Genomic DNA, 27,831 nt, shown 5'->3' with positions numbered 1-27,831 from the left:
TGTGGCTAGCAAGCTGACTTGCAGGAGTCATCCACCAGAGCACAACTATGGAGCTGCCCTGCCTAATTCTTATCATTCTGTGTGTTATTGCACATGCAGCAGGAGAGTGTGGTAAGTAACATGAGTTCAAATAATTTTAAGTTCTCTTTTACTATTACAAAAATGCTTAGAAGTAATCAGCACTTCTGTACAAGTGGTGGGCCTAAAGAAAATTATCAGTATGGGTGTGTGGTATGGTAGTCAGGCTCTGTGTAAATATTACGACAGGGAGAATATTACATTCTAACACCACAGTTGTATTTTAATGTGCTGTATGTTAAATATTTATATAAAAATGTTAAAGCAAATATAGTATACAATATTTAAGATTTTAATGTCTATTGTAAAGTACATCTCCAGCTTTTTGTCTCTTTGACACAAGCCGCAGCATCTCTGGTGTATCTTATTATCTGACTAATTGCTCTTGTAAATCAATTTAATAAATAAGAAATGTTTTATATAGTCCCCCAGCATTACTATAAGTTCAAGTCCTGGGACAGAGCACTTTAGTCAACTGTTTTAGTAATTATGCTATTGTTTATCTTTTCAACATGTTGGGCATTAGAAAAGCTTAATTTTCAAAGGTATTTAAGGAATTCATACATTTCTTCTTTTCATATTTCATTTCACATGGCCTATGTACTTTAAATATCTTACTGTTTATAAAATAATTCTGTATTACAATTAGTAACCAACAAATTTAAGACTTTAATACATTCCTGCATCAACTGGAAGTTAGGTTAGATACTTTCATTTATCCTTCAGGCTTTTATCACTTTTTGTAGTATATTGTATTCATTTTAATGAATCTTTCTATGCATATTTATTATTTGTATGTATTTATTTATTGACATTGTTTACAGGGAAAGTCTAACTGTGTAATTTAGACCCATTTTCAACAGAGGCCTGGGGAGAAATGCTTCAGAGAGTTAAATGTAACTGAAAAAATGTATATGCATACTGTTTAGTTGTGAATAATAAAGCATGAGGATACAGCTGTGATGTAAAATTAAAAGAAATTTAAAAATTGATGATTAAATGTGATAATCAGTACATATAAAGGTATTAGAAGTATAGACTATTATGGTAGGAAATAAAACTAAAAATATTATAGTCCACCCTGGGGAGAGGCAGGTGTTGAAAGGTATAGATAATATGAAAGGATAGATTAGTAAGAGTATAAAGTATTCGTTAATATAGATCATAGAGGTGAGGTGCATGGGCATAGCCCTGAAAAAGTGAGAAATTGTTTGAGAGAGAGGACTTAACTACATGAAGGCTAGATATAGTTCTGATTGATCATGGGATAGAGTTCTATAGTTCTGGATATGTGCTGAAACTCAGACCCTTCATAAAATGTGAGATATAAAAATGAGTTTAATTATTTAACAATAAAGCAGACTTAATATCACCTCCTCTTGGATTTCTTTTAACAGACTCCAAAATAGCAAATTTGAAGAAATGTGTGGCACCTGATTCTTGAATGTGTTTACTAAGGGCATTTTTGAGAATAAATTCTCTTCTGTCTTACAAAACAATTTCACATTTGACTAGTGTCATAGTTTTGGATATGCATTGTGAGTATAAACCTTGCCCCAAACTTTTTTTCTGGTTTGTAGATTACAAACAGGTTCTATCTTGAAAGCACACAGGGTGATTTAGCAGATACATATGCTTTCTTCAAGAGATGGCAATTTTTTTGCCTGCCCAGCACAATATTTCTAAATATGTGCAATCACCCAAAAATTCTTCTAATAGTAAAGTACTAGCTGTTCTGGTACTCTTACACTCGCCCACATTTTTACAGCCTGTAGTCTTTAGCAATACTACACAACTGTATCTACAACCACACATCAGGATGCCTTAGATTAATGGGTCTGTTTTATACATGTACCCAAGTTGTTAAATGTGTTTTCGTACCAAAGGCTTGGTAATCCCCAAGTTATTAAATGTCTTTTGGCTATGAAAGACTTGGTAATCTAAAATTAAGTATCAACATCGCCTACTGTAATGCAAGAAAAACTGTCTCAGGGTCTATAACCTTTCATTAAATGACTGAGGTCTGGCAGCTAATATGTTGCTGGCTTAAGTATATCATACCTCTTCTATAAATCTGATCAGTTTTATCTAATAAGAGCCATATGAAGCAACTATATTCTAACTTTGTGTTAATACACAGAACAAAGGCCCCAGAATGGTCACATTCCTAAGCTTAATGGAAATCAAAATAGCGTAATTTTTTTTTAAATTGCCTTTTATACAATGTCTATGTGCTGAGTGAAAGTAAAGTTATAGTCAATTAGTATACATAAGGTTTTATACTCCTCTACAGGAGAAATAACTTCTTAACCCATATGAAAGTCAGTATTTATAATATGCTTGTTTAGTTTTTTCATATTTAATGTAGCATTTTTGTAAGATGATTCAAATGCTGGACAAGGACAGTTAGATTTTAAGTACAAAAACTCTTAGATTTTATTTTCAGCATAATATTATTCACATATTGCATCATCTAGGTTCATGAATAAACCCGTGTTCAATGTATAAACTGAAGAAAAAGTGGTTACTCATGGCAAGGACCAGGGGCATTCCCATATTCATAGTTTTCTGTTCACAAATATTGTTAAAGAACCTGAAACACCAGGTTGTCTGACCCAGTGAGGTCTGAATTTAATCAACTGAATCTAGGAAGCTGTTCTGTCAGACCTTGTTCAGTTCTTGTAATGGCAAGGGAAAATATGTATCAGTCTATGTTTTATAGTCCATATTCTTAATGGTGCCTGGCACAAAAGTGCAGTAGCAGATGATAATTTGGTTTATACTCATACCAGTTATCATCTAAGCCAATATATTGCATGTTCTACTGCAGGATTTGCACTAAACATACTTCATGCAGCTTCCTATTAACAGGATCTATCTCAGCTTCTTCAACCTTTTCTTTATAGATGAAAATTATAAGCACAAGTTTCCATCTTGTAGGACCTGATTCACTGTAAAGAAACTCATGAAACAAAATGAACACCTAAGCAAATAAAGAATGGCTTGGAGCTCTATACTACTATTTCTAGCAGAACTCGGAATTTATTTTCACATTAGGCATACCCATCAACAATAAATTAGCAGTTATGACTCTGATAGCCAGGATAACTCCTATGATCAGTTATCAGTACCTACGTTTTGCTGAGGGTGATAGCATATGAGTGGCCAATGATTAGATCAGACTTGGGAGAACCTGTGAACTGCACCTTAGCATGGATAATAAGTCAGGGCCCACATCAAACACAGCCAATGGTCTCCTGTCAGCAACTGTGGAATATTTCAATCAAAATCCCTGGCAATGCCCATAGTTGTTATATATATTATGGCAAAAAAATCTGCCATTATACATCTTATTAACATTAGTGAAATTCAGAATAGCATGTGTTGAGAATTCTACCTCCCACATTTAAGTACACACACACACACACACACACACACACACACACACACACACACACACACACACACACAGTTTAGATTTCTGAGTCTTTTAATAATGCTGTTCTCTCAAGGATCTTCTTTCAGAACATCTGTGTATATAAATCTCCATGCTTTAGCTTATTTGAAGTTTTGCACTCATGCTGCATATGTAAGAAAATATTCTGCCATAAAGTATATGACAAAAATCCATAATAAAGATTTTTGTCTTCTTTAAAAATTTCTGAGTGATTCAGCAAACCAGACAGTAATCCCAGTCTGAGGCTGAACAAGGTCCATGTAGATTAGTGCTCAACACCAGTTAACAAACACAAATAGATACATTTTAGCAACACTAAGTCTGGCTGTTTGACGTGTCACTTGCTAAATACGTACAAAACAACTAAATATATTTGTTTCCTCATAAGAATGATTGTGACTATATAGTTTGAGGTACAACAGAACCAGTTTCTTTATACTAAAAACAAAATTACTGTGGTACATTAATCATATTTTGGGGGCTGAACAGACACATGAAAAAAATCATAATTTTGAAAAATTATTGCATTAAAACTTAAAAATTCCACAAGCCTTGAAAGAAAAATATATGATAAAAGGCTAATGTTATAGCTTGACTCATCAGTGTTGGGGCAGATGTTGTCTAAAGTCATATCCTTTTAAGAAAAAGAGTCTATTAAAATACAGATATTGCTCCAGTTATTATCTAAAATAGCATTTATAAAACTGAATTTAAAATTATTTAAAATAATACTATATTTCCATTTATTCATATTTATAAACCTAATAGAAATTACTTGCTTAGGATTTGGCAAGAGTGTAACTACTGAATTCCAAAATGTTAGTTAATTCTTGTTTTTCTTTTTTAGTTTTCATTACTTGAGGCACACTATACATCATAATGTTACTTCTGTTACATACTAAGGAGGCTGAATTCCAAATTGTTAGTTAATTCTTGTTTTTCTTTTTTAGTTTTCATCACTTGAGGCACACTATACATCACAATGTTACTTCTGTTACATACTAAGGAGGCTGAATTCCAAATTGTTAGTTAATTCTTGTTTTTCTATTTTAGTTTTCATTACTTGAGGCACACTATACATCATAATGTTACTTCTGTTACATACTAAGGAGGCTGAATTCCAAATTGTTAGTTAATTCTTGTTTTTCTTTTTTAGTTTTCATCACTTGAGGCACACTATACATCATAATGTTACTTCTGTTACATACTAAGGAGGCTGAATTCCAAATTGTTAGTTAATTCTTGTTTTTCTTTTTTAGTTTTCATCACTTGAGGCACACTATACATCATAATGTTACTTCTGTTACATACTAAGGAGGCTGAATTCCAAATTGTTAGTTAATTCTTGTTTTTCTTTTTTAGTTTTCATCACTTGAGACACACTATACATCACAATGTTACTTCTGTTACATACTAAGGAGGCTGAATTCCAAATTGTTAGTTAATTCTTGTTTTTCTTATTTAGTTTTCATCACTTGAGGCACACTATACATCACAATGTTACTTCTATTACATACTAAGGAGGCTGAATTTCAAATTGTTAGTTAATTCTTGTTTTTCTTTTTTAGTTTTCATCACTTGAGGCACACTATACATCACAATGTTACTTCTGTTACATACTAAGGAGGCTGAATTCCAAATTGTTAGTTAATTCTTGTTTTTCTTTTTTAGTTTTCATTACTTGAGGCACACTATACATCACAATGGTACTTCTGTTATATACTAAGGAGGCTGAATTCCAAATTGTTAGTTAATTCTTGTTTTTCTTTTTTAGTTTTCATTACTTGAGGCACACTATACATCACAATGTTACTTCTGTTACATACTAAGGAGGCTGAATTCCAAATTGTTAGTTAATTCTTGTTTTTATTTTTTAGTTTTCATCACTTGAGACACACTATACATCATAATGTTACTTCTGTTACATACTAAGGAGGCTGAATTCCAAATTGTTAGTTAATTCTTGTTTTTCTTTTTTAGTTTTCATTACTTGAGGCACACTATACATCACAATGTTACTTCTGTTACATAATAAGAAGGCTGAATTCCAAATTGTTGGTTAATTCTTGTTTTTCTTTTTTGGTTTTCATCACTTGAGACACACTATACATCATAATGTTACTTCTGTTACATACTAAGGTGGCTGAATTCCAAATTGTTAGTTAATTCTTGATTTTCTTTTTTAGTTTTCATCACTTGAGACACACTATACATTATAATGTTACTTCTGTTACAGACTAAGGAGGCTGAATTCCAAATTGTTAGTTAATTCTTGTTTTTCTTTTTTAGTTTTCATCACTTGAGACAAACTATACATCATAAAGTTACTTCTGTTACATACTAAGGAGGCTGAATTCCAAATTATTTAATTCTTGTTTTTCTTTTTTAGTTTTCATTACGTGAGACACTATACATCACAATGTTACTTCTGTTACATACTAAGGAGGCTGAATTCCAAATTGTTAGTTAATTCTTGTTTTTCTTATTCAGTTTTCATTACTTGAGGCACACTATACATCACAATGTTACTTCTGTTACATACTAAGGAGGCTGAATTCCAAATTGTTAGTTAATTCTTGTTTTTCTATTTTAGTTTTCATTACTTGAGGCACACTATACATCACAATGTTACTTCTGTTACATACTAAGGTGGCTGAATTCCAAATTGTTAGTTAATTCTTGTTTTTCTTTTTTAGTTTTCATTACTTGAGGCACACTATACATCACAATGTTACTTCTGTTACATACTAAGGAGGCTGAATTCCAAATTGTTAGTTAATTCTTGTTTTTCTTATTTAGTTTTCATTACTTGAGGCACACTATACATCACAATGTTACTTCTGTTACAGACTAAGGAGGCTGAATTCCAAATTGTTAGTTAATTCTTGTTTTTCTTTTTTAGTTTTCATTACTTGAGGCACACTATACATCACAATGTTACTTCTGTTACATACTAAGGAGGCTGAATTCCAAATTGTTAGTTAATTCTTGTTTTTCTTATTTAGTTTTCATTACTTGAGGCACACTATACATCACAATGTTACTTCTGTTACATACTAAGGAGGCTGAATTCCAAATTGTTAGTTAATTCTTGTTTTTCTTTTTTAGTTTTCATTACTTGAGGCACACTATACATCACAATGGTACTTCTGTTACATACTAAGGAGGAAAATAAATGTTACAAAGGTTCAAGGAAAAATTATTACTCTTGACAAAAACAAAAAGTTCTAGGAGGGAAATTTGAGACAATAATTACTTTTTAGACATATGTGTTACACCTCTAAATCAATAGGTAGTGCCAAGTAAAAAATATTTAGTAGCTGTGATACCATATTTAAAAACTGCAATGAGACTTTGCATTATATCCACCTTTTAGCAGGTTAGATTTAAGGAACAGTTACCACTGAGATGGGCAAAAGCATTTTGATAGTCAGAAATGCAGCATCTATTAGTGTAATTCCTTTATGCTATAAAGTTACTCAGAAATTCAAGTTCCAAAATATAAGGGCTTATGAGTTGTTATACAAGATCTGTACAGATTTTTGTAAAACTACGGAAGTTTTAGAGTTTAGTTACCATTCAACCACAACAAAATGAAGGTTTATGGAATTATGTTTAATGAATCATTCTATTCTACTTATTCCTGAAGTCAGTCTTTTAAAAGTACTTGTTTATTAATCTGCAAAAAAAATTTATAGCACAACTGTGTGTGTGTGTGTGTGTGTGTGTGTGTGTGTGTGTGTGTGTGCACGCGCACGCATTTGCATGACACATGTCAGTATTAGATATACTTTAGTTTTTTCTCTTCCCCTGTTTTGTGGATTACTGATGTGCTGAGTGGTATTATATTTTCTCACTTGAAACAAACGTGTATTACTGTCTAATTATTTTATAGTTTCCTACCAGCAACAGTTGGGGCAGCACTTGCTGAGATGAATTAATAATCTGTGTCTGGGTCATTAAATGATGTTTCACATCAGCTTTTAGAATACCTTGACAAATATAAGCACTCAGGAACTTCACCTTACCTAGTGGTAATGGTAAATATTTATTAACTACTTGAAACTTACTAGTATCAATGAATGTTTTCAAGGAAAAACTTAAAACTGTAGCATGCTTAAATTATCAACACAGTATCACACAGTATGCAAACAGTAAGCTCAATGGACTACTGCCACACTTGGCTGAATGATGACATTCTCAAACAAAAAAATGGACATTTTCCAAAAGTGAAAATACTTGTTCTACTGCTCTGTCTCTCCCTGCTTCCCAGTCTCTTTCTCTCCCCTCCCTTTCTCATTCTCTTGCTCCTGTTACTCATTTGGAATTTATATTGGAGGAAAAAAATGAAAAATGTCAGCTCCCATGTGACTACCAGATGAAACTTCTCATTTTTCCATTTCAGTGTGTCTCCTACTGTTTCCTCTCCTGTTATTACTGTCTCTCCTTTAGGTATCTCAAAACTAATCTATTGAAATATCAGTCACCAAACTATAAAGGTCAATATATCAGTGAAAAGAGTTGACTACCTTCCAAACTACTTGCAAGACATACATAATCATCTAATTCTGTCCTAAATTATTCACTGTGCTGTCAACCACTGCATTGTACAAATGCAGTTCTATGTAGCTGTTTATTTGTGTTGTAGCAGATTCATGATGTTTGTATTATCTTTATACGAGTATTATTTCAGCTGTATATGTCTTTCTCTTATTTATTAGGATCTGTCCTTCTATTATATGAAATTATTTGTGTTACTGCTTTGCCCTGGTTTATAGTTGTGTCTCAAAATGATATTTGTAACCAGACCACTAATCTAATTAAATGTAATATCTCCTACCTTACCTTTGCTTACTTTTTGTGTTTGCTTCACTACTGTATTCATGTTTCCCTTTTCTCATTGTCATTATTTTTTTTGCAGCGGTTGAAAGAAATGAGAGGTGGAAATCAGGCCATGTAATAAAACAGCTCATGTCAATGACGATCTCTGGAAATAATGTCAAGTCAGATGCCAACCCTCTTATTGCACTCCGACTTGTGAGACAGAACCGTCCATTGAAGGAAGTCAAGATCTTTCAACAGCTTAGACGATCAGTGGCAATCGCACTTTACAAAGGTAAGCAAATGGTCTTGTATTGATGTGTGGCTATCTTAACTTCTGTTGAGCAAATCATAGTCTCTAAGTTGATATATATATATATATATATATATATATATATATATATATATATATATATATATATATATATATTCTTACAGATAGATTCTTGGCTGTTAATTTTATAAATGTTTAAATAACATAGGCAGCATGAGACCTTTTTGCAGCATAACATTCTAATTTCTTGCAATTTGGTTTAGATGACTGATAAAAGAAGTCCATGATTTCTTAATTGTGATGTGTATTACTCATATGTTACTCAACATTAATTGTAAGCACCTTTTATTTTGTTTGTTTTAACTTCAAAACACTTTATATAAAATGCAAGTGTAAATTATTCATGCAGCATATGTACCACCTGAATCCTACAAAATTGATGATGGAACTTGTCCACAGGTGCAAGAGGTAAATATCTGTATCTGTAGCACCAATGATCCATGTTCAGGAATGGTTTGTGGTTGCTGGAGTACTAGCTGAAGTAAGTAGAACTGAGATGGTACTGGGCAACTGTCCTTCTCATAAAAATTACTTTGGTCACAATCACAAAACAGCAATCCTGACAGAAACTGTCTAGTGTCACAACTGACCACAGCATTGGCAGATTTGAAATACATCAGGGAATTTGCACTGCTGCACTCAGTAGGATCTGACAGTATGTACATTCCTTCAGGAGCTTAGTATGGCATCCTTTATGTCACAGTTGGTCAAGCTTTGTTGCTTGAGTGTTTAATTGATCATACAAGAGCAACCTGTGTCGACTTAAAATCTGTTCTATTGAAGATAATCTGATATTGCAGCAACTAAGAAAAAAGCCATTATAGTGACTATAGAGCAAAATATAAAAGTAAGGGGTGGGGTATCATCATGCAAGACATGCTTATTTGGATTTTTGATCACAGTAATTGCACAGAAGCATTTCAGCTACACATACATGTATTTAGGTATTTTGTGTATTCAGCCCTTGTTTTTCTGCCATTGCAGCCAAGCAATGTAATTTAGAGCAGTTTAATTTTATCTAACAAAACAAGATCCAACAGAAAACGGTAGACAAAACTCTGCTTACTCTGTGCATCTCAAGCCAAGTCCAACTCCATAACAGATCTACATGGTTCCTGACTCAATGCTAGCTAAGCACATGGTACTTGTGACATCTATTAAGTCTACTTTCCCTCTAAGGGAATGCTCCTTCATAAAATAGTTGCTGTGGATGACTACAGAACGTGCTGATATATTAGTGGGTATATTATTGATAGCAAGACTCAAAATGGTAAAAAAGACTATGGAGCACAGTAATTTCCAAGTTTGGAACAGTCCTTGGATGAGGTCAAGTAGGCCAGTAGAAGAATATTAACTTAAAAAAATACTATACTATATTTCCTTTTGCATAATTAGCTCTTCAGACAGACACATATGAACAAACAGATAGCTTTTATGCTTAATTATATGCATGTATACTACCAACAGGCAACTAAATAGTTTATGCAAACAAATAAATTTTACAACTGCTAAGATAAGCAAATACTACTTGCAGACAGGTACATATAGCTAAACTGAGAGAAGCTGATGCCACCTTTATATAGGCAAATATGTGTATATACAGATGCATGGATTGATAAGTGAAAGAGATAATCAAATTCATTCTACTTACCAGATAGAAACAAACCCAGTAATAACACTAATCAAAGCAAATTATTACTAGATGGATAGATAAATAAACAGAAAAAATATGCAAAATGGTTCACAAAAATCACACTACTTAGATTCATAGGTAGGTACTAGGCTAATGGCCCTGGGGCCTATACAAGCCCAGCCAAAAAGGTACCCTGGCTTTTGCCACCCAAGAAAATTATTTTCCTGTGCCACTGTCAAGCAGAGCCACAGAGGTGATCCCCAAGGTGAATTTTCTATTTCCCATCCAATCATCAAGATTTTTCTTGAAGAGTGCTAATGAGGAGCTTTGTTTGATATAGATAGGTAGTTTATTCCAGAGTATGGGAAGTCTCTGGGACAGGAATCTATCCCTCCGGCATGTTCTGTTTATTGTGGTAACAAAGTTTAGGTCCCTAGAGCATGTAGCTCGGAGGGATTGGGATTTATTTAAATGGAGCATGTCCAACAGCTCTGGGTTTGACATAGATTTGTATGTTGGGCAGAGATCACCGCTAAGTAGGCGATATGTGATGGAGTAAAGCTGGAGTTTTTTGAGACGGTCTGCATAGGGCATCTGTTTGAGGCTGGTAATCCTCTTTGTGAGGTATTTCTGTGGCCTTTCCAGTTGTTGTAGATATCTTGTGAGGTGCATACCAAAAGGGGCGCTGTACTCTATAATTGGTCTAATGAGTGATGAGTAAAGGGGAACAATGAGCTCTTTTTTTCTGGATGAGAAACCTTTTGTGATGAGGTGTGCCATGAAAAAGGATTACCTGACTACTGTGGCGATGTGGTTATCAAAGGAGAGACTATTGTCCACCTGTGTCCCAAGTTCTCTTATCACACTTTCGGTGTTAAGTATACTACCACCTATGTTGTAGTTCATGGGTACAGAGTTTTTACCAAAGGGGATGACAATGCACTTTTTGGCATTGAGCTTGAGGCCATTGCTTTGACACCAGGCATTTGTCTCAGTGAGGCCCTTTTGTAGGATGTCCACATCATTAGAAGTTTCGATTATGACTCCTAGTTTGCAGTCATCTGCGAACTTTGTTAGCCAAAGGCCTTCTGTGTTAGCCTGTACTTCAGAGAAGTAGATACCAAACAGGAGAGGACCCAGGACTGAACCCTGTGGTACTCCACTTGTCACTGGTCTGAAGTCATGGAGTCTGCTACTTTCACAGTGTGGGTTCTGTCAGTGAGCCAGTTGCCAACCCATCTTGTGACATAGGGATTTATAACTAGTTTAGTGAGTTTATCTATAATTCCAGATTGGGGGATGGTGTCGAAAGCCTTGGCAAGATCTAGATAGGCTGCGTGAACCACCTTACCCTTGTCTACGCCTTTGGTGACTGCTTCAAAGAAGTCTATCAGGTTTAGGAGACATGATCTGCCTTTTACAAACCCGAACTGGGTGGGGTCCAGAGTTTGTAGATTACCAATGTCTTTGTTTATAAGTTCCATGATGATATGTTCCATGGCCTTGCAGACCAGGTTAGTCAGGCTAATGGGGCGGTAGTTCCCGGGGTTCGTGGTGGCTCCCCCCTTGTGCAGTGAGATAACCGTCGCTGTGTGCCATTCAGCAGGCACAAAGCCTGAGGTGAGGCTATGACTGAACATGGCACTTAGGTGGGGTGCCAGTTTGTTCTGTAGTTCATGTAGAACGCAGCCTGGGATGTTGTCTGGTCCCATGGATGCTGTGTTCTTGGCTTTGGAAAGTGTGGTTTTTACCTGTGCAGCCATGATTACAGGAACTTTGCATTCTTCTGGTATAGAGATGGGCTCTTTAGGGGGTGAGAGGGGGGTAAAGTTAGTACTGAACCTATCTGCCAGGATGTTGACAATATCAGTTGGGTCTGTATATTTAGTGCCATTGTGCTGTAACTCAGAGCAAATCTGAGTGTTGCCATTGAGATTCTTGACATAGCTATAGAATGCTTTGTGGCTGTCTTTAGAATAAGTGGCGATTTTGTTTTCATAACTAGCTTTGGAGGATTTTAATACGGATCGCAGCTTCTTACTGAGGCTGACCAGGGAGCTCCTCCACTCATGGGATTTTACTCTCTTTTGCAACAGTTTCTTCCTTCTGTTGTACAGTTTGTTTATGGCAGGGGATAACCAGATTGGCTTCGTTTTTTTTGCAGGATAGCATCTTGGTTCTGTAAGTGCTTATAAAGTGCAATTGTGCAGGATTCAGTAGTCATAACTGTATTGTCCATCTGCATGGGTGTCACGAAGTTCACCCCTTCTGTCTTAAGAAGCATGAATTTGGCTTTGGAGAAATTTTTTACCATGGTTTCCTTAATGGGGGGGTGGGGGCAGGATGTGGATATCTAGGGTAATTAGCTTATGGTCAGATCGGACCAATGAGGCGTTGACTTCAAGTGTGGAACACCGGTCACTCAAGTTGGTAATGACTAGATCTAGGATATTGTTGCCCCTGGTGGGGGTGTGGATAAGTTGATTCAGGGCAGTGGAGTTTATAAATTCCAGAAAGCATTGAGCAAAGGAGTTGGTACATGAGTAGTTTTCCCAGTTAATGGTGGGGTAGTTGAAATCGCCCATTATCAGGGTGTTTGGTTGAACCCTAATATTTTCCAGTACATCAAGAAAAGAGGAGTGGGAATCCTGGGGCATGGTGGGTGATCTGTAGCAAGCTACAATTTGGATTGCAGTTTTTCCCAGAGTTAGTTGCACTTGGATAACCTCGGCTGCATTATGCTGAGCAACTAGCCTTGAGGTGTGGATATCCTTAATGAATATGGAACCACCTCCACCTTTGGTGTTCCGGTCCAGGTTACATGGCCAAAAAGTGTGGTATGAGTTATAGCCTGGTAGTGCAGGGGTGCTCTCTGGAGCCTTGAACCAGGTCTCAGTCACTGCACAGATATTGATGTTTTCCATTTTAAGGAGTGCCTCGAGTGAGTGCATTTTGAGATTTAGACTTCTAGCACTGAGTAGCATCACCCTCTGGTTTTTGCTTGCCTGTTCCTGTTACGGTGGTGAATTTAAACAGGAAAGCGAAAGGAGCTACACAGTCCAAAGACAGACCACACGGTGATAAGTGGTAATAAAATTTTATTACCACTTATCACCGTCCTGTTTAATTCTGAGTTTTGCTTGCTTCTTCTTGTTTACGGTGGTGAATTTGTCATTTGAACCTTGGCTAAAAGCACTATAGGAGCGGCAAGAACCTTAGCCAGTATCCGGAATCCCAGGGGTGACAGGCGCAGGCCATCTCTGGCAAAGCATCATGGTCTGTCGACCATGTCATCCCAGGCAGACAGATACTGGATCCCTTTAGAATGGCACCAGAAGCTTAGCCAATTGTTGAAGTCAATCATTTTGTCCTTGTACTGCGGCATCATTCTGGGTGATGGCAGAGTGCTATTCAGGGCTAGGGTCATACCTGCCTGGGCTACAAGATCGGAGAGCATTTCCATGTCTCTTTTCATGTAGTCCAGGGAGGTATGTCTCAGGTCGTTCACACCAACATGGACAATGACTGAGTCATATTTGTACTTGTTGTGGAGTGACCTGAGTGTGTGGGTTATGTGGCAGATCCTGGCACCCGACAGGCAGCTGACAGTAACCTTCTCCTTGTTTAGCCTGGTGAGTGGGACATCACTGTGCCTGACTATAGAGTCACCTATGACTAGTGTGTTGGGTACGTTGTTTTGCCTTATTGGCTGTGGTTGAGTGGCACACTGAGTCTGTGGGCTATGTGTCATTTGGGTTGTGTTGGGTGGTGGAGGTTGCTTGCATTTCTGCTTTGGAGGTCTCTGTTGCTTGAGCAGATTATTATTGAGAGCCTCCGCAAATGTTTTTGTGTTTCTATGTGTGGATTTTGGCGATGTAGATTTAGTGAGACTATGTGATGATTGTGGTGTGGTGCATGTGTTTACCTTCTTCTCTTGACTGTCAAGTTCAGTCTTGATTGGAGAGAGCTTTACCTCCAGTTTGGCTAGATAAGTGCATCTCTCACAGGTTGTAGTGTTGGGTGGTAGGAGGAGAGGATTGTCGGTGTACATGAGGCAATCTCTACATTGCCCCAAGATGCCCAGATTCATCAGATAGACAGGAGAGAACACTGGAGCTGACCCTTGGACATGCCTGAATAAAAAAATATTTTCCTCTAGATAAGTGAGGAAGGTGAGTACAAGAGCTGTTTTTCTCTAAGCAAGGGAGGAAAGTAAGTACCAAAACTGTTTTCCTCTAGGTAATGAGGAAGGTTGAGTGCTGTAGTAATTAGTAGCTTATTTAGTGCTTACAAGTTCTGAACAAGTGCTGATCACGAATAAGCAAATTCAAGTGCTAAAATTAATCTGTATCTGGACTAAACTAGTTACAGGAAAGGGGGGAAACAAGTGCAAATGCGGGCTTTTAAATCAGAAAGTTGAGAGAGATGGAAAAACTGCCCAAACGGCCAATAACTACAATTTCTGGGCCAGAACCACTCCTTATGTGGTAGATAGGTTACCTAGTGCTTACCACTTCCAATGATAAGCTAGAAGGTTTCCCTCCAACACAGAAAACTTGGGGGGGCTTAGAAGCTTACATACAGTCCTGGATACAGCAAATCTGAATCTGGACTACACTAGTTAAAGGAAAAGTATATATATATATATATATATATATATATATATTTTTTTATATATATATATATATATATATATATATATATATATATATATATATATACAGAAAAGTAGCTAAAACAGCACTAAAAACAATTCAAATGCAGTGCAAGCTAGCACACGAGTATGTAGCAATGTTAGACCAAACAGTTTAAAAAATGCAATTAAATAAAAAATGACTAAAACAAGTGCAGAATGAGTCTATTAGGTAGAATGAGGTAAAGAGAAGGGACTGGGGGGAGTGTCCCAGATCAAATCTACAGTGGGGGTGGGCAACTGCAAAAGCCTCCAAATTTAAACAAGACAGGAATAGGGAAGGTGGGTATGGGAAAACCAACACCTTCAACAGAGATCTGAAAAACCATACAGTGAAGCAAAAATAACAGTGCACAACTCTGAAGTCAGCCAGCAATGATATAAAATTAGTCAAACAACAATTACCAGTACACAACTCTGAAGTGCCAGAAAAATATACTCAGCTCTGTATATCTCCAGATAGTTTGAAGAGCACTCTGTCAGGACACAGGAAGGCTCCAGCAATGTTACTAGATATAAACCTTAAAACAACATATTACTTAATGTGTCTCAACTGAAAATCAACAAAACATTCTACAGATGACAATTAGATATCATTTTGTGTAATAAACACTGTACATCAGTGGCATAGGTACCTATTTCAGACATTGCTTATAGTGACAGAGATTAATTTATGACAGATGATGTGCAGTCACTACTTAAAGTTAACTGTAACTGAACAAAAAGTCCATATACTTGGTTTTAAATATCCTGTTGCCATTCTGTCTTAGGGCTCATCTTCATGGCTAAGAAACTGTCTAAGCAAAATATAGCTCCTATTACAGCAAAGCTGCTGCCTATATGTCTGCTTAAGAGGAGCAGACAGGATATTAGGTTTGACGTAATATGAGTCTTTCTGTACAGAGGATCACCACAGAAAAAAATGATTGTGTCATTTTGAAACCACATTTATATTACTAATGTTAAGAATTATCAGATTAAAAATGCTGCTATTTCTGAATACAGATTTGCAAGTTGTTCATGATCTCATCTGAGTAACTAAAATCACAGCACAGACAATCAAGGTTATGAGGGCATCTGTTATCTATTCTCCGAGTTTGGCTAACTATATGTTTTTTAATTTTATACCATGACTACTAAAGAGCCATTTTACTCAAGACATTGGTCTGTAGTAAAATAATACAGTGAACACAGTCATAGCTATATATAGAAGTATAAACTCAGGCTCCACAAGTCGTTATTAAGACAGCAAATTACAACCAAATATCAAATCACTATCAGAGAGTGAGGCTTTCATTAGCACAAATACACTAAAACGATAATGTTTAAAAGCTGTTCCTAGGATAACAGATACAATCATTTGCATGCGACATCAGAACTGTTAACTGATTAATACATATAATTGCATTTTGAATGTACAGATATAATTAAAAGATACATGACATATATAAGTTAAGTTGGATAGGGTGCAAGAAGTGAGGGCAAAATGTGCACTGTTTGAACAATGTTGCAAGAAGACATCCACAAAAGGAAAGTTTACTTGAGGAAACAGAACATTACCCTGAATCAAAACATCAGAAGGAGGAGGAGATAGTTAAATGTTTTCTCTATATGGTATTAACTGGTCCATACACTCTGTTAACAGTTAACACTTTGCATCAGCATGATTGCTTCATGATTTTGTCTTTTCCCTTCCTACAGGTCTACCATTAGAGCTAGAGGAAGCAGCACTTGATCTCATGGCCTTCAAAGCTGCATGCCAGGACCCTATGGATTTCTATGGTCATCACAAGAATGTCAACCTTGTGAAAGCTGTTGCTGACAAACTTCTAGCTACTCTGGGAAAATCTGGTATGTATGGTATGAAGGATAAGCCCAGAGAAAGATACCAGCAATACAGACTGTAGTTAGTGTACCCTACTCTGAGAACCAATCTGTGCTTTTGTGTCATTAGCTCTGTAGGAATAGAGAAGAATAAAGCCATAGCTCCTTCATAAAGGGGTATATTAACAATATTGGGAGCTCTAGCATGCACACTGATGATTAAAGATTTAAATATCATCTGATTACATCACTGTGGTGTAGATGCTTTCACCAATAAAGGTAAAGAAAATGGTAGTTAGAAAAAGAAATAAAAAAGGTCTATCACCATTTCAAAGAACCAACTGTTTGCAAATTTTAATAACATTTCATTATACTTTTGTTTCTTTCAGCTAATGCACAAACTCCTCTCTTCAGTGACCGTGGCATTGCCTTTGGAACATTAGCACTGTGTTTAGAAAACTACGACTTCCCTCAAAATGCACTAAACCAGCTACTCCAGTTTAACAACTACGATCAACAACTTAATACAGTGCCTACTGGTAAGAATATTTTTTAATACATTACAGTCACTGGCTTGTATATGGTCTTAAGGAAACATAAAGCTTCTCTCTTCACAAAACCCACACATATGTGCATACAGTAACCTAAACAACACATTCACATGTATAAGTACAGTCCCTAGATCATTCAGCCACACAGTCCCATACAAACATATATTCTTCAACCCACTAAGTCACACATTCATTTTTATAAGTTCCATTTCCCAGCCCATGTTTGACAAATTTCCATAATAACACCCCCAAAGATAAATGCAGAGTCAGAACTGCATTTCACACATTTCCTTAAATAAGTGTATCCATTACATATAGTTCCATGGAAAATGTAGTTGATGACCTTAAACAACACCATATTCTAACTAGTATTTGCATTCTCCTATCCCACATGTTCCCATATCCATAGATAAGTACAGGTGCCAAGTGCATGCATTTTGCACAGTCCCATACAAAAGTACATTTTATAGTCGCTGCCTCAGTACACTGTAGATTCCTATAGGAAAGAGATGCCTGCAATGCCACTTCCCCACAGTATACCCCCTTGGTATGAACTATCTTAGGTATCACACTTTTCACATTCACACAGGTAAGAACATCTCAGAACCACAATGTCACTCATTCACACAAATAACTAAAAGCTCCAAATGTACATAAACATTTGCCTTAAGGAATCACTCCTTCCAACTCCACATATCATACACTGGCATAAGAAATTATAGGGTCCAGACAGACACATCATGCAGTCCTATAAGTTAGTTCAGTCTCTCAATCCCGAACATCTCACATTTCTAAAGAAAGATGAACTCAAAGACAAAAAAAAAATAATAGTCTAATACACTTTCATGCACCATCCAAAAAGATATAGACAAAGAAATGATGTGAGATTTGGAACTTTATGTCCACAAGAACCCTGACAAAATCTCAGCAGATGCTGAAAAACCTTCTTTCTTCTTCTTTTGGCTTTTCCCAGTTAGGGGTCGCCACAGCAGATCATCTGTCCGCTCATGATTGGTGGTGGAGTTTTACGGTGTCGAGTTTCTAGCCCGGCACTTAACCTTCCACAGAAGGCACACACACACTCACACCTAGGACCAATTTAGAGTGTCCAATCCACCTACAGCATGTCTTTTGGGATGTGGGAGGAAACTGGAGCACCCGGAGGAAACCAATGCAATGACAGGGAGGACATACAGACTCCGCACAGAAGGCACCCCAGCCAAGAATCGAAGTGGAGAACCTCTTGCTGTGAGGCAGCAACGCTAACCGCTGCACCACTGTGGCCACCCTACTGAAAACCTTCTGTAAGTAACCAAATAAGAGCGCAACTAATTAAAAACTTCATAAAGGGACTTGCATAAATATTAATTTTGTCAAAAATATGTATGTACCACTGCAAAATCTTAGCCAGTGCATGTATTTATAACAACCACCCAACCCAATTTTAGGGAAAAAAGTATGTGTCAGCAGTGTGTGTGTGTGTGTGTATGCATGTGAGACCACCAAATTTTTAACTCGTGGTAGTGCATATTACAGCTGTTTTTGGCAAGCAAAAACACAAAAAAGTAATGAGTTGCCCTTCTATTTTATCTTTTTTCATACATCTTCAGGGGTAGCATTTGTGGAGATGTGAACCTATTTTTTTTTTATTTTAGGTGAGTGGGGAAGGTAACAATATATATGTTTCCTCTCTTTTTTTAATTTCACCAAATCTTTTGGGTTTCTAATACCATGACAGGAATGAACCCCATTCCTAAGTCAGAGTACTACTAAAGATCATGAAATTAGAATTGTTTCACTCCTTGATGTCAGGCAAAAGTGCTCTTCGCAGCACCCGCAATGTGCTCAGTAATGACTCCTTCTGCAATTCATACAGTGTTACATGTATTGGTAGCATATTTAAATAAAATTCTAGACTTTTTTTTATTAGACCCATTACTCCTACTACTATTGGAACTGTCTGGGTATCTTTCTTCCACATTGCTCTCATTTCTGCTTGCAAATCCTGATATTTTATGACTTTGTGTCTCTGTGTACACCGGACACTGTAGTCACTGGGTGTGTTGATTTCAATGATCAGTGCTACTTTTGTCTTCTTTTCCTGGACCACTATGTCTGGTTTTCTGGCATCTATCTTTTGTCTGAGTACAAAATGAAATGTCTGGATACGTGCATGGCTTCAGTGTTACCTTGTTTAAGTATGAATTGCAGTTTCTATTTCTTCTTTAACATTTGCTCAGTAATTCTATGCACGAAGGCTTGCTGCTTTTGTGATGGCTCTTCTAATGCATTCTCATTGCTCTCCACATAGCCCTAATACTTGGTGGTTTGAAATTTTCTAGGGTACTGCCACATTTTGACAAAATCTGCCTAATATGTAAGTCTAAAACCTTCTCTTTTAATAGACACTTTTTAGCTGCTGTCTTCAAGGTCTGAGGTCTTTCATCACTTACTCATTCCCTGTTTTGAGAACATTAGGTCCAGGACTACTCTTTTTCAGGTAGATTATAGTACTAATTTTTCTCCTAATTTACAGCAAGAAGGTTTTCACCTAGGTTTTGTTTTGTTATTTCTACCTTTTTTTGGTATGAGATGTACCTATCAAATATAACTGCAGTGATTAACATAAGAAAACATATATGATGCTACTAGCGATCATCTGTTTTCATTGAGCTGCACAGTCCCTTACTTTTTGACACATCATCGAGAAGTAGAAAAATCTAAGCTTCTGTGTAGCTGATCATTTTAATTTGAAAATAGACGTGTGCAATATTTCACTTTCTCTTGGTATAGACAACAGCTATTCCACTTTCCTACAATAACTGCCAAGGAAATCTGAGAAAAGCCATTACATTAATTAGTTGTGCTTACTCTCACAGTACCATGATGACAAACCTACAATTCTGTTACAGACACACTTTCCCTTGCCATTTTGGCTTCAACGTGCCTGGAGAGACGTGTAAGGATTAGTGTTCCACATAAAACCCCAGGACTGGAAAGTTTCCTGAAATCTGCAGTGAAGAAAGTTCTCTCACAAGTGCATTCATCTGGGATCATTGGAAACCTTGACAGTACTGCAATTGCTGTACAGGTAGGATAATGTTTGAAAATGGATAGTGAATATTGTTATAACTAAAACAATTTAAAAAAAAAAGAAATCAATGCATGTTGGTGTCAATTTGTAGCTGTGTTTTTTTTATAATTTATTTTTATATATTGCATTTTTGGTGCAAAGGTAATACAATTGTGTCCCAGATCTTTTTCAATAGATATATATATATATATATATATATATATATATGTATATATATATATACACACACACACACAAAACAATCCTCTGGTACTATATACTAATACATGTTAAAATATGAAAATAGCATAATACAAGACACAATTAAAAATAATATCAAGGTGACCAAGTATAAAGAGGAGTTTAGCAGTCCAAATGTTTAGTTAAGGAGTGTATGGTAATGTGTAAACATAATTTAGAAAGATTATTTTCTTCACTAAATAGGAGTAGCTGACAATGGAATTCCAGAAATTAACAAACTATGAGTGCAACTAACATAGTAAGTCACTTGTATTGTAAAAGATAAACCTCAGCATTTCAGGCAATAGATTCTGATTCTTAAAAAGTTGGGTTGCATGCTCCTAAGTCTGCCCTCCAACTTGTTCATGGGTGAGTTAGCTTTTATTGATAGCACATATAAAAAAAGTAAATAATCTTTGAAATGAGCTATATTAGCTAAATTTGTTATGAGTCCAGGGAAAGGTATTTAGTTTACTGGTTGTGCAGTCTTAAATATGTATACATGCTCACTACATAAGAAAAATTAAAGAAACGTGGTGAAAAAAATGAAGGTAGAACTACTGCAAAACAAATAAAGACTGGTAATATTCCTTTGTTTTTATCTGGAATTTCCTTTTGATTGCATTTCTGGGATAGCTGAGTAGCATCAGCATCTGTGTGATGTTTCATGATAATAACACAGGCAAAGACTGTTGATTCACTGATGCATTTTATGTTTTTGTAGGCTTTAGTTTTGAACTGGAGGTATTATCCTAAAGGTGCATTTGACTGCATGCCCAGTATTCACAAACTGCTACATGAAATCACACAGAAATCTTTCAAGAACACACTGGTGGCCTCACAAGTGGCTATGACCTTGGCAGGAAAAACCTATATGGACATAAACAAGCCTGCATGTCACCCAAAAGTACTCCTGGATGAAAATGGTAAGGAGTGGCTGTACATTTTAATATTTTCCCTTTTTTTTGAATATTGCATTGGATAATTATAATCCATTTTAAATAGTGTATAACAATACAATACAAACAAAGTTGAAATAATAACTGGTTTAACATCAATAATTGCTCAATCGCCCCAGTGAGACAGCTTGGTAACTTTTCTTTAATTCTGAGAGTGAAGCTTAAGATGTCTTAGCAATTTTCAGATAGTTAATTTCTGGTACTTGATCATCTTTGAGTCAGACTTTGTTCCATGTAGTTCATATCAAAATTCCAAGGCAATGACCTATACAGAATGATATAGACACTTAAGGATGGTTGCTGTTTTGTAATTTAGTGTAGTCTTTCACATAGATATATCAATCAATATCAGAGTGGATGGAGCTTTAACAATGCTTTACAGAAGAACTGTTTATTCTTCTTCAATATGGATATTCAATGACAGCTTGTAGCCCTGAATTTTATTCCCTTGGTTTTCATTTATAGTGTCTGATCCTGAGTAGGTTGCCTAACCAGTCAGTTTTCCTGGGTTACCTATGAAAAGATGCAGCTGTGTCTAGTATACTAACCAAGTTAAGAAATGAATAACAGAAACATAATAATAAAATGAATAAACAGAAAATAATCTACACAGACTAAAATTCATCAAGGTTCTAGAAAAAGCATTGCAAAGCATGTTTTGCATTGCCACCGGCCTATCAGTAGATGCCTAAGTTCACCTCATGGGACTCTAGAAAGGTCCACATAAGAACAACAGTGTAATGTGCTTGATATAGTACACTAAGCCACAAAATCAGAGGAATTTTAATGGGGAGCAGTTTTTAAAATCATTATGTTTATGTTTAGTCCAGGGTGTTCAGTGTATTGTACCTGGATTAGGGAGACTATGAAATGTGATTCTTTTTTTTTTGTTGTTTTGTTTTTTTCTCCCAGCTGCCTTGGCATCATCATCATCATCATCATTCCTGCCACCATCAGGGTTTTCTTGCTTGCCCTAACCCCTATTATCCCAGAATCCAGGGGCATCCTTGGATGTACAAAGTTCACATGATGTTGAGGTCACACATTACATGCACATCTGCACATGTATTTATATGTAGTTGCAGCATGTATGCAGCTTAGTGTGCACACATCCTTATTTCTGCATGCAACATATTGGCATAACCAGCCTCTGCAAGGAGGTCTCTTAATACAACTGTAAAACATGATAAGGTGAGTCAAAAATATCCAAAAAATAAATTGTGATTTAACCAAAAATAACGGCAATTTTTGAAATGGGTTATTACACATTAAAGCATTTTTGTAGTGGATTTTCCCACTATAACCCCAGTTTAAGGAGTTATGTCCCCACACCCCTGCTATGTATGTATATGTGTGTGTATGTATATATATATATATATATATATATATATATATATATATATACACATATAAATTCAGAAATCACTGTAACTCAAAATAAGAGAAGTATTCTGAGGTACCAGAACCTTAGACTCAGAATGTATTCCACTACTTTCTTACCTGTAGTTTGCTATTTAGAAGATCACAGTTATGTAACCTGAAATTTCAACAGGCATCCTACTAAGTGTAAGGCTTGGAGCAAATTGAGTTGTAGCTATCCCTCCAGAAAGGATAAGCCAGTAGTAACCACTCCTCCATGGCCCAAGTTAATAATGGAACTTGGGTAATCTGGCAAAGAGTCAGAGTCTATTCCTTTGGGCTGTGATGCCAGCACATGAAGAATTCATTATCAGGGGCTGTGAAACAGTTGCCATGCAAGATAGACTGCTCTGATGCTACAGTCAACCTAAATGTTAACCCATCAGCCTAGGTTAGAGATCAATCCCTGACACAGCTGTGGGAGGGTGGAATCCAACTGCTGAGAGGATGGAGATACAGATCAGTACAAGGAAGAAGGAAGTAGAATGTAGGGAACAACAGTCAATCCTGGGGTAGGAAGAATGGTGACACCAATAACTTACAGGATGGGTAGGGGAATTAAGACAATCACCACCAAGATTCATGTGAGCATAGGGAGGCTCCAGACAATATCAGTATGCAAGGAGAGCTCAAAGACACTTCTGGCTATGTACACTGATGGCTGCAATGTTGTTGGGAAGGTCAAAAGACAATTACTGGTCTTAAGGTGGGGGGATGATTATGGACTATCAATTCTGTGTCAGGGAAATGGGCTTGATGTTCATGCTACCTACTGGCAGTGGTGTATGAGTGTTGAGGGTATCTGAATGACGTAAGGCTGCTGGAACCTACTTCTACAGGTGTCCACAGTTTATACTCTGGTATGACAGTCTGCCAACAGTGGTCAATTTTAAGAATGGCATGCCTGCTTCTCACACATTCACTAAAGGTTATGTTATATGACCCCAGTGTACTGGAGCTGCAGAGGTGCAGAAGCAAAGGTGGCCAGGGTTTGATCTGTCTTTGTACTGGGACTCCCCATGACATACCTAATACTTTCTGCAAGCATGTAATAAGGGGGCCTACAGTAAATGTAAGATGGATTGTGAATCCCACTCAGAGATAAATAGTGTTAACTGTCTTTATGATGCACATAGTGCAGTATAACTGAAATCATTGCATGTAATTTCCACGTGTAGTGAGGTCCTGCTATGTACTACATACATTATGTATAATAAGAAACAAGTGTCCAGAGAAAATCTTCACAAAAATGCTAACAACATGGAAGGAGATATGGCATACCTCAACCACTGTCTAAACTCTTATGCAGAAAAGCATGATCATGACAAAGAATTTACTACAAAGTTTGATTAAGTACAATAGTGGATACCAGATATTGTCTGAGGTACTATAGTGGGAACAGAAAGTTCACTGTGACACACTCAAACAACAGCTCATGTGCAGCACTAAGGGATACAGACTATGGACCAGGTCTTATTCCTCAAATGCTAGTTAAGGTACAGCACAGAGTGTCCATGTACTGTTCCAGTGGTTCACATTATAAACATATACTGATAGATTTATAGGATGTATTATCTACCTCTGTGGCCTAAATCTCTAAATGGTGACTAAAATACTGTACTGGGAAGCATGAACCACTCCTATGGCCCGCATCATAAATATTATCTAAGGTACAGCACTGGCCGACAAAAGCCACTGGCTGCATCCACAAGTTAAGTGCCAAACGATGTGTGTTACTATGTGGCACAAACCATATAGGAGAACTCACACTCCAGTTTCAGCACTCCATCAGAATAAACCAGGCGTGGAATGTATACCATAAATAATAGCTAATAGAATACATTGGAAAATAGGGGAAAAAAATCCTAAGATTCATTTCCCAAATATGGAAATGGCACACTAGGGAGCATAAAGCTTTACTACGGCCTATACTATAATATGAGCTATGAAAGCTTGCTGGGGTCCTACATTGTAAACTTTAATTATGGTGTAATATAGAGAAGCAGAAATTTTTAATGAGATCCACATCTGAAACGTTAGCAGAAATGCCATACTTGCAGAACCTTTACCACACACACATTGGATGAAGTACAGCAGTGGTGAGCAGAAGAATCTGGGAGTTTCACAGACCAAACACAAGCACAAACTATGATATTGCAATCATGAAGTATTCCCAGGGCCATCTCTTCTTTCTCTGCAGTGACTACAAGGATGCACAAACCATTCTTACCACCCACACTACAAACACTGGTTGAGTGGTTATACATGAAAACTGAAACTCTTCAAATTCTGGTCATGGAGCACAATTAGAAAAGAAAAAAACATTCTTTTGGCTTGAACTCAAAAAAAATACCCAACATGCTGGTGAATAATCAGTTGAAAGAGAAAAATAAATCAGTTCAAGGGCAACAACCCAACTTAAGGTACTATATTGAAAAGCAAGAGCAATCATCAGAGCCTGCACCTGAAACAGCCAGAGGCCTGTAATGCACAGCTAGGAAACATGAAACATTCCTAACCCCACACTCCAAAGGTACAAGAATGGCAGAACCAGGGAAGTCAGAGTGTAGAATATCTCCTCACGATAGCTAAAGGCAGAAGGATGTAACTACTTTAAGACGAGAGTCAAGAAACAGTAATATGAAATTTCATCTTTTTTCCTCAGTCTCTTGTACCACTGATATCATTTCAGTCCTGGAATAATGTTGGCATACTTGATGAAGCCCACATTGTCTGGCTGAGAATGTGGGCTTCATCAAGTATGCCAACATTATTCCAGGACTGAAATTATATCAGTGGTACAAGAGACTGAGGAAAAAAGATGAAGCCCACATTGATAGCCAGACATTCTGAAAGGAACATGAAGCCATTTCCTGCCAGGCATTAAGAGTAGAGCACTCACATTTCCAGCTGTACATTATGAGTATATCACCTAAATTCCCAGACATGTATCAAGAGCGTATCACACAGTATCTAGCCATGAAGTATGAGCACAATACCCGACCCAAAAAATTTTGTTAAAATAAAATTAATAACAATTGTATTATAAATACTATCCCAAGGTGAGTATGAAAAGCAAAAAAGGCACTAAGTACAAAGACAGACACAAGGGAAAAAATCTCCAAATATAGGTTAAAGAAAAAATAACTGTAAAACAACATTAAGACAAAAAAACAACTTAGCTGAAGTACGCCCGAGCCAGTGAATCAAGTCTGAGCTCAACAAGTGGCAAATGAGATCTGAGGTGATGTTACTGCTAGTAGGGGATTATGGATAAGGGAAGGAGCCTGAACTATAGGTGCAAAAGCCTGAAGTGGCTGAAGTCAGATCCGAGGTTGAATCAGAAGACCCATCAGGCAGTATGTGTCATAATTTTGGAAAGAGGTGCTATGTCTGTCAATAATATGCCACAGTTTAAGTAATCAGTGAATCTTCTATACTTATTTTACTGTTTTCTTTTGTTGCAGTAACTCCAGACACACTAGATGTCAATGTATAAAAGACAAAAAAAGGACAGCTGAAGACTGGGCAGATGGCACAAGGAAACACAAGTCAGATTCCTGCACAACTGAACCTACAACAAATCTCAAACATACATGACTACCCTTTCTACAAACATGCTAGCATCAACAGCAATGTTTCTCACTTGTTGTCTGTATTATATATTAAGTAGAGCTGACAGTGCCAAATAGTATTTTATGATTCTTTTTCTGAAAATTATATGAGAAATGACTGAGCCTACCTTCAACAAATGACAGAAAAAATGCAGTAATTAATAAAGTCTTCCTTGCCAATGTAGAGCCATCATTTCAATCTTCTGCTGTAAAGCTGCATTTCATTCTTCAAAATGTGGTATATGTAAAGCAAATACCAAATCCAGATTAAATGAAAGTTTGTGATGTTGTTAATTATTTTGTTTTTCTCTTGGACGTTAAATACCACAAGGATGATCATGTGTAGATTTCATTAGAGAAACTGTAGCTCTGGGCATTAGATATTTCTGAAATGGAAGCAGATTTTCCTTTAAATACATTCCATTGTCGTTACAACTGATTTTTTTTAAGTAGAAATGTGTGCGGCACTGATACTAGTCATGGTTCTAGAAAGCTTGTATTTTTGTCCATTTTGCAACTTACATTCATTGTGTTTCATGTAGCATGCTGTTTGTGAATATTCATTTCACTCTTTGGTTTAATTGTCAGGGTAATAAATTAAGCAAGCATAACACAATATAATTCAGTTACATTATTTGTTTACCTGTTACCTCCTTCAAAAACTATTCATTTTTTTGGGTATATAACATAACATAAATCCTTGTCATAATCATCATTGCTACAACAACAATCTTATGTTCTCTTTTTGGACTCAATCTTTTTCACACACATATACTTAAAATGAACAGAAGAGGTAGAGTTTTTGTAGATATTTTAGGATTCATACTCTTCTGTTGGTGATGATATGGAGAGAAAGGGTAGGATGAAGAGTTTCTTTGTGGGAGTGAGTTCAGTAATTTGATGAACAAGGACTGAAAGGAAAACATTTTGTATAGAGAAATTTTGAGAAACTTTGTGTGTTATGACCTTATAGTGAACTTTTATACGAAGATGGCAAATTAAGTGACTAAAGATTCCATGATGAATTTAGTGGTCCTTTTACAATGAGGGATTATCTATGTCTGAATGAGGAAAGCACTGTCAATATCAAAGGAGAGGAAAGAGGAGGAAAACCTGTATACCAATACTAGACCTA

The 27,831-nt window shown here is 36.5% G+C and overlaps 1 protein-coding gene across 1 annotated transcript; it reads left to right on the top strand.

Annotated features, from left to right (window-relative positions):
• Positions 1 to 27,317, top strand: LOC122811871 (transcobalamin-2-like). The gene is made up of 7 exons (XM_044084005.1): positions 1 to 111; positions 8,457 to 8,651; positions 16,718 to 16,867; positions 17,230 to 17,379; positions 20,304 to 20,482; positions 21,429 to 21,630; positions 26,550 to 27,317. Exons 1-7 carry the CDS (start codon positions 48 to 50, stop codon positions 26,579 to 26,581), a joined length of 972 nt encoding a protein of 323 aa, XP_043939940.1. The 5' UTR covers positions 1 to 47; the 3' UTR covers positions 26,582 to 27,317.
• Positions 27,318 to 27,831: the final 514 nt, after the last annotated feature.

Source organism: Protopterus annectens, chromosome 9.part0 (genome assembly GCF_019279795.1).
Source record: "Protopterus annectens isolate FY-2018-M chromosome 9.part0, PAN1.0, whole genome shotgun sequence".
In the NCBI taxonomy this organism is placed as follows: Eukaryota; Metazoa; Chordata; order Ceratodontiformes; family Protopteridae; genus Protopterus; species Protopterus annectens.
This window is presented reverse-complemented; position numbering and strand designations above follow the sequence as displayed.

Excerpts from the sequence above, each read along its gene's own strand:
- LOC122811871 (XM_044084005.1), top strand. The coding sequence starts at position 48 with ATGGAGCTGCCCTGCCTAATTCTTATCATTCTGTGTGTTATTGCACAT. Across the intron at positions 8,652-16,717 it reads GGCAATCGCACTTTACAAAG|GTCTACCATTAGAGCTAGAG; the intron begins GTAAGCAAATGG and ends CCCTTCCTACAG. Across the intron at positions 17,380-20,303 it reads ACTTAATACAGTGCCTACTG|ACACACTTTCCCTTGCCATT; the intron begins GTAAGAATATTT and ends ATTCTGTTACAG.